The sequence below is a fragment of the Fukomys damarensis genome, unplaced genomic scaffold, assembly GCF_012274545.1.
Source record: "Fukomys damarensis isolate Sample0158 unplaced genomic scaffold, DMR_v1.0_HiC HiC_scaffold_5, whole genome shotgun sequence".
Taxonomy (NCBI): domain Eukaryota; kingdom Metazoa; phylum Chordata; class Mammalia; order Rodentia; family Bathyergidae; genus Fukomys; species Fukomys damarensis.
This window is the reverse complement of record NW_022900917.1, coordinates 11,922,536-11,930,768: the sequence shown is the minus strand read 5'-3', so window position 1 is coordinate 11,930,768 and position 8,233 is coordinate 11,922,536. Positions and strand designations below refer to the sequence as shown.

The 8,233-nt window shown below is 35.1% G+C and overlaps 1 protein-coding gene across 2 annotated transcripts in view; it reads right to left on the bottom strand.

Moving 5' to 3' along the window:
- Positions 1 to 4,524: 4,524 nt before the first annotated feature.
- The window catches only part of Csmd3 (CUB and Sushi multiple domains 3), a 1,090,649-nt gene continuing 1,086,940 nt past the window's right edge, over positions 4,525 to 8,233 (bottom strand). For both annotated transcript variants that reach the window (XM_010619527.3, XM_033759931.1), the window contains one exon: positions 4,525 to 6,310. In XM_010619527.3, coding sequence (XP_010617829.1) covers positions 6,151 to 6,310 — 160 coding nt within the window. In that variant the 3' untranslated portion in view covers positions 4,525 to 6,150. The remainder of the gene's footprint in view (positions 6,311 to 8,233) is intronic.

Genomic DNA, 8,233 nt, shown 5'->3' with positions numbered 1-8,233 from the left:
TTTAATTTTTTTTTTTTTTTTTTTTTTTTTTTTTTGGTACTGGGGATTGAACTCAGGTCCTTGATCTTGCGAGGCAGGCCACCAAACTGCTGAGCTAAATCCCCCGCATAACTGATCTATATAAACACAAATCATGTCATGTTTCCTAATTCAACTGTCACTTCTAGTGAGTCTGAATATTCTTTCACACAAAAGTATCACTGAAGAAAAATGTGCTTTTAAAATTTCACTCTAATTTTGATGGCAGCACATAGATTGTATAATGAAATTAACCTATGTGCCCTCTGGGGGAAAAAAAATCACACTCTGGAAATCATAGCTAGCTACTATTTTTACTTCATTCTCTGCTTCAAGACATCTGTACTTCTATAAGTACATATTTGGGAAAAAATGAAAATTTGGGAGGGGAGAAGGAGGAAAGAGGGAGAGAGATTTTTGTTTTGAATGCTGAAGCTTTCTCCACATCATTTAACTTTGTGTATGCTTTAAAATAATTACTTGTACATTTATGGATATTTCCAATACAGTGACACATTAGTGAGTATTTATGTTGCTCACCCACTGGTAATAGGGGATTTATTTTGCACCATATATAAACAGTGAATGGCTTAAAACTCCATGTTAACTCTGCAATGATTTTCTTTGAATATCAGACTGAGGGCACAATTATGAAACCAAAAGGAATACTGATTCCTCATTCAATAAATGTCATTCAATATAAATTTCATGTTTGTCTATTTCAATTTCTGCTGAAATTATGGGTGACATTTTTTCAGAGACTACAAATGATGTTCATCATCAACTAATAAAGATTTATAAGGGAACAGACACAAATGAAATAAAAATACAAGGTACATTTTCCACTGAAGTTGTGAACAGCCCATTATCATTTTGTCTAGAAATGTCTAAGTTTTCTGCCATATTTAATAGTGCTAAAATACAGTTTTCATAGTAATTAACTTTACTACCTTCTGAATAATCTCAAAATATGTGTTTATGTCATATAGCCCAAATGATTGTTATTTCTCTTAATTATTACAGTAGGAAAAGAGGAAAATACTTCACTTGATACTTCACTACGTTTTCATTTCTCTCATAGAAGCCACAATCAAATAATGTAAAAAAATGTATAGGAGTCATACCTAGAGTTACTTAGTGGTATCTCCTCAATATGCTAAAGGATTTTTTTTTTTACAAGTTTGACAGGACAATAAGTTGTTTCAGGTTAAGAGCTATGTGCTTATTTTTTTTTCCCAATACCTGTCATACAGGATAACACTATGCATACATTTTTAGTGCTAGAAAACAATCGCTACTTTAGAGATTGATTTATCAATGACCTTTTCCTATTTATACCCACCTTTTCCATTAGAGATTTGTTCTTAGAGTTCATAGACCCTGTGCTGGTTTTTGGTGACTAAGGTCCGCGTCACACGTCATCTTGATTTCCAGAACAGTGCAGACAATGTCCCCTTCCCTCACTCATCACAATGCATTTATGGGAAATTCAACCCCATGACACAGAGTTCCTGACTTGGTTTGCAGATAGAAGTTCAAGAGTTTGTAAACTTGAGCAAAGAAAAAAAAAGCCATTATCTTCTAATTAATTTGCAGAGTACTGCATTCATCAAGATGGGCAAAAATGGAAATGCTTGCTTTTGTTACCCATAAAAATCACATGTATTTTCATGCCATGTTGCATGTTGTGTGATTTCAAAATATTGTTTATGATTACTACGCTTCAGAGTTACAGAAATTATTAGGAACAGTGCTTACTAAAACTGCCAGTAATGTGTATTACAATATATAAGTGTATATATAAATATGTACACTTGAATATTTTAAAGAACTTTAAACTATATTATGGCTTCTTTTTCATTTCATTTTGTACATTGAAACATAATTCCAAAAAGGAGGATATAGACTTCAAAGTCTCATTCTACTAACTTTGTCTTTAATTTTTACAATGAAATTCTCCTCTCCCTTTTAAAAGTTTTATTTTTTAATACTACATTTATCTTGGTGCCCTCAAATGTTATTCTCCAGATAACATGCCTCATTCTAAGCAATTTCCTCTGGAGATTCAAAATCTGAACTCAAGGGTGTGAGAAAAACACTTGCTTAGGTGGAAGGCATTTGGGTGCCTTTAGTTCACACACCATAGGTCCTTCTGCACTTCTGTCTCCATTTCTATATCCACTGATCCTGCCAAAACCCACAAGTTCACCCCTATTTCCACAGACATGCTAATAGCTACCTGAAAGTTTGGATCTCATTAAAATTTAAGCACAGATCACTTGTTTCATATTTTGCAATATAATTTATTGTTATGAACTTGAATGCAGGGAATATTCTTTTTGAAGGCTAATAAATTTTTTACGTATAGGGACTTGTTAAACTTGGAAAAGCCTGTGACAGTGTTCAGAAATTCCACTGCTTTGTACACTGAAGTATGAAATCTAACATCTAGTTGCTATTCTAGTCCCCAGTAACTTCTAAATCTAATTTTAAATTACTTTAGAACACCGAAATCATGAAAGAGAAGACAGAAAAATTTATCTCAGAATTTGCCACATATATATCTTCTCAGATCAAATTTTTCTTTACCTCCAGTCATCCGAAAAAACTAAAAGAAGCAATCAATAATTCAGTAATAACTCAAACTACCCATTTTAAATTATTTCTTAACCTTATTTCTATAATTTTTAAGCATTTATTTTGGCTTACTTCAACTTTGTCTATTTTAACTTTGTAGATATTCACAGATTTGTATTTGAACAGGCTCCATATACCCATTTTGTTTTAAAGAGAGTAGCATACTTCTTTTATTCAGTTTTAAACCCAAATTACATTCTTTTCTTCTTCTTCTTGTGAGTGAACAAGCAAATAAATCCTAGCCTTTAGTTCTTTAGTCCACAACTACTCATCAAACTCCAGTATCAAGAGATTCTGGACAGAAGTACATCCCGGGTATGCTTAAGTACATGAGTGGGGCAAAGAGGCTTTTAAAGCACTTTAATCTTTCACTAACATGACTAACTTTTGAAAAGGCTAAGGATAGAGTGAAGAAAAATAACACAAAGATGTATTTTAAAAAAGAAAAGGCAGAAGAAATGTAAAACAATGAGTTCATCTTAAGAAATGCATCGAAAAAGGGGAAACACTGGAAAAATAAATGTACAAAGAACAAGTAAAAATATTACTTGAGTGAAAGGTAGAGAATTACCAAAGAGACTATAATTCCATTGAGGCCTTTATTTCTAAAATGAAAGGGTAAAAATAGTATAAAGGCTGGAGTGTGAAGTTCTGAAATATATACACACTTTTTATGAAAAAAATGTTCTCTAATAAAATTGAACTGCATTAAATTTTGATTAGAATGTTTAGAAACAGTAGCTTTAAGTACAATGTTTATCTGTTGCATTAATGGAAATCCTACATCATGGTAAAAGTCAATTTGTCTTTTGAATATTTGCTTATCCTTCTTATGGCAATGTAGTACTCCATTGTGTATAAATATCACATTTACACCAAATTTATTCCATATCACCCCAAGATAATTTGAGTTCAATGTATCTATTATTAAGTTTTATCTGCAAAGCATGCTAACCATATTTTACAAAATTATATTACAGAAATATTAGAAATTATTGGTGTATTTAAATCTGCATCATATTATTGAAAGTTACATTTAAGGAAACTTCTAATATGAAATACTTCTGGTACTGGTACTGGCTAGGAACAAGCAATGGATTAACGAAACAGCAAAGCTCTTCCAGGCTGTTTGGAAGGGAACACTGCTAGAACCTTCTGGAAACCACCCCATACTGGCTACCGTGAATTGAACATGAGCAGGAGAAGGGCACCTACTTTACCCAGGACCTTCTGACAGTAGGCCCTCAAAATGCCTCAAGAAGAATGAGATAACTTACCTCACTTTGGGAAAGGAGACCATGACCTAGAAGATACATGGTAACCATCTTCAGCATCACAAAAGAATACAAAAACCTACTCTTAATGCCACCAAGTAAGCAACGTCTCCCTCTATCTGGCCCCCCAAATTCCTTCACTACCCATGGGGAGACGGATCTGAACATGTAGCTGTCTCCTTGTTGTTAGCCCTCAAAGAGGCTCCTTATCTTACAAAAGACAGAGGCCATCATGTTGGTATCTACACATCACCAGCAGTGAGCCCTTGCTCAGTAGAAGTACTAAGACCTTCAAAAGAGTATCCTAGATGAGGAAGTATGGAATACGAAAGAGAAAAACACCAGTATCTTATTACTATGTTACTAGCCAAGTATACAGTTGTGGAAGTTAACAAACTACAAATAAATATGGGCTACTCATTCATTTTACTAAGCAGAACAGCTACAGATAATGTTGAAAAGAATACACAGTTTACAAAAGCAATTATCCATTTTTATTTTGTTTACATTGCACTGAAAATTTACATCATACTTTTACAAAGTCTTTTTTCATAAAAATATACTTCTTTACAAAAGTGTATGCATTAATATAAGAGGAGTAGCCAGTCGCAGAAGAAACATTGTTTAAACAAGATCTTAAATGTATTAACCTTAACATTAGTGAATGAATCATTGTTATTGCAGTCATTTGAATAAACAAGAATAAATAACTGATGGCTGAAGATTTAAAACCGCATCCTGTCAATAGAGTACAATGTTGAAAGAACAATGGATTTCCAAAGCAATGTATCTCAAAGTGGTTTACAAGAAATTCACGAAATGCAGAGACAAATCCAAGCAGTGCCCCAGGTGAAGAGGTTTCTCTCGGTCACTCTGTGTCTCATGGTACAAAAGGTAGAACCATTGACAGAGTAATCAATCCATGCTCCAAAGGGACAACAAAGAGTTTACACCAGATACGTTTTTCACTCAATGAAGTGAAAAATGCAAAACAAACAAACAAACAAAAAAATGAAAAAAAAAAAAAGGGAAACAAAACACAATGACCTAGTAACTGAAAATGCGGGCACTATTGCGTGACATAGCTGGAACGTACAAACACATAATCTGATCCTCGAAGAAACCTGTGGTATCTGAAAACTGCTTTTTATGAATAAGGGGTTTAGAAATTTCAAAACATGAAAATTGATAAAGTCACGATTTCAGGTAATCAATTTATATTGGTAACTTTAAAGAAGGCCTTTTTTGGTTTTAGTCACTGTGTTAAGGGGCTATGCAAAACACATTTCTAATTTACTGTGGGAAGAATACTGGAAATTGCCAATAGTGTTAAACTTGAAGGCTCAATTGGAAGGATATGCAGAGATATCATAAATTAAATGTCTTATAGACTTCACAGATTTTATTTGATCACTGCAAAATACCATCTTTCTTAGATAATCTTTTCCAGTCAACATGATTTGTCGATGACAAGACATTGCAGCAAGGAATTAAACAATGCCTCATAACTCACTGAACACTGGTTACTCTGTAGAGGGGAAAATGGACGAAGATGTAGCCTTCTGCATAAAGTATAACAAGCAGTTTGAAAGAATGAGACAGCGTGACCCTGAAGAACCAGAACAAGAAAGCCAAACCGGGATGGGCAGCCTTAACTCTTCAGTTGCTTAAATGAGCTCATAAACAGGTAAAGGCAAGGCTCAATCCTAAATTCCCCGGGAAATAAGAAAAACAACGCTGTGACTGACAAGAATGAGCCGCAGGTACGTGATATAAGACACAGACTTACGGTGCGATGTGACAGTTAAAGAGCGGTCGGTGATTTATTGACTCTTGTAAGTGTAGCTCTTATTTTCTACCCTATATCTTTTTTAACCCGGTCCCTCTAATATAGTTGATAAAGCACGGAAATACTCATAGTGGATGCTCCTCCAATATATGCAAATACATTTATGTTTTAGAATAATCTCCTTTTTTAAAAAAGCAAATAAACTGTGAGTAAGCACTCCCAGAGTGCAGCCGAATTTCTGTAAAACTCTCCACGGTAAACAGGAAGAAGAGTTACGATCCGGTTTATGAAGAAAACACTCTTCTCTCTCATTCCGCAGGAAAAGGTGACCCAGCAAGTCCTGAAAAGTGTGCTTTGTTTAGCAGTGAACTAAATGTGCACTGTGTTGTGTGTCGATATCCAACGCTCCGAAGAAGGCAGAACCTGGCCGCGTTATACCATGGTGCAGACCGTGTTCAGGTTGGGGTCGAACCGCACCGCCTTCCCTTCCACCGACTTGGCGTTGGTGTCGTACATGGGGTTCTCAAAAGCTGCCTGGCCGTTGTTGTTTTCGTGAACTGAACATCCTGTGTACTGTGTTTTGGGGGCAGTCCTGTTAAGGAGCACACGGATTAGCTATGGGTTCGTGGTCAGAGGAACAGCCGAATAGGACTCAAACAGCGCATTTAGTTGCCATCATTTGTGGATATTGTCAATTCAAAGTAATTGAAAAATCATAAGCTCAGCAAATCAAAATTGAGCAACTTGTCCTTTTCAATCCTAAATTTCTTACTATTCATATAATAATATTTAAGTGCAGTGCCAATAGGAATGAAATATTAATAAAGCTATGAAATACATATAATAAATAATTATTGTGAAATATATAATATCCTCAAATTATGAAAATTAAGAATTTGAATTAATTACCACTTACATATTTACTTATCGAACATTTACTAAACATCTGTTCTCTGTCATACATCACTGTACGCATTTGTACATTTGGTATATATTTTGGAAGCCTATAAAGTCATTGATATCATAGGTGGATAAAAGGAGACAGGAGGATGGATCTCTTGCAAATGGAAGCAGTCCAGGTAAAGGTGCAAGATCCCAGTGATGAAGGGAACTGTACTGCATACCTGAAATGTACCAACGAAGAGAAAAACAAAACAGAACAAAAACGGAGGCAGTGCAAGGGACCAAGGGCAAGGAGTGTGGGCAGGGCGAAGGGGGTCTAGGTAGAATCAAGACAAGTCATGGACAGGAAGCCGATGACTCCGTAAATGTGAACACTGCCTGCCATCGCGTGCGGTAAGATTACTCACATCAATAAGAGTTAAAATTGGGAAGGGGAATTAAAAGAGGACCGTGGCAGTGGGAAGGAAGCAGAAGGAGTTTACAGAAAGAAACACGTTGTGCCATGGACACTGTAGTGTCTCCCTCAAAGGACTGTAAACCACATGTGCTGCACACACGCACTGGTAAAAAAGAAATGCATGCGGATTAGGCAATGGGAACTGTTACAAGACCAAGGAGAATGCTCAGTATCAGAAACTCCTGGGGCCATTTGGTCAGAGGTAATAAAGGAAAGCATTTGGGGAAGTAACATTTAACCTGAGGTCAGAGGGTAAGAAGGAGCTGATTCTGCACCATTAAAGAAGAGGAAACTCGACAGGAACCGACAAGGAATGCCGAGGGGTGACTTCCAGCATCCGAGAAACACAAATAATCAATTTGACTTTTAAAATATCAGACCTTGGGGAACATAAATTCAAACTCCCAAATTACCATCTGGATATGCATGCTGTTAAAATATTTTCCAAAGAGTCACTGTCAACTGAACATGAGCCTTTAATTAACAAATGGGTTGGAGTCTAGACTGGCTGCTGTAGGTTGCTGGTATGAAATTCCTTCTTCATTTATTTCACTCAAGTCTGACCGATGCATATGCCTAGTTTCTCTTTCCTGCACTCATTGTGTAATTTCCTGGCTTTTCTCGTGAAACAAAAGCAGACTTATTCCTACCCATTTCTGAAGTCTAATTCCTAAAAATGATGTGTTTTGAAAATGTTTACACTTGACACTATAGATCAGACATTCATTTTATGAATTTTTCTATAATTTGAAATTTAGATAGTATCTATGACAATAATTACTTTTAAAAAGCTATCATGTTAACTTGAAGAAAACTTACAACTTGAACTTTTATTCATCATAACTATCATATTATGTTTGTCAACCTTTTTCTCCCAAATTCACAATAAAATTAGATGTCTCATCACCTTTTAATTAGGAAAAATCAGGGAGATGAAAATAATGTTAACAGCTTTAAGGAAAATAATATCAAGATTTACAAAGAAAAATTTCATGTCATGAAATGAAAATTAATTAAAAATGAGTGAAAATACTAAATATAAGTGCTAAATGTGTAAAAGTCTTAGGAAGAGATGTAGAAAATCTTCATGACCTCGGATTTGGCAGTGGTTTCTCAGATTTTCATTACATGAAAAGCACAATTTAGAAAAGGAAA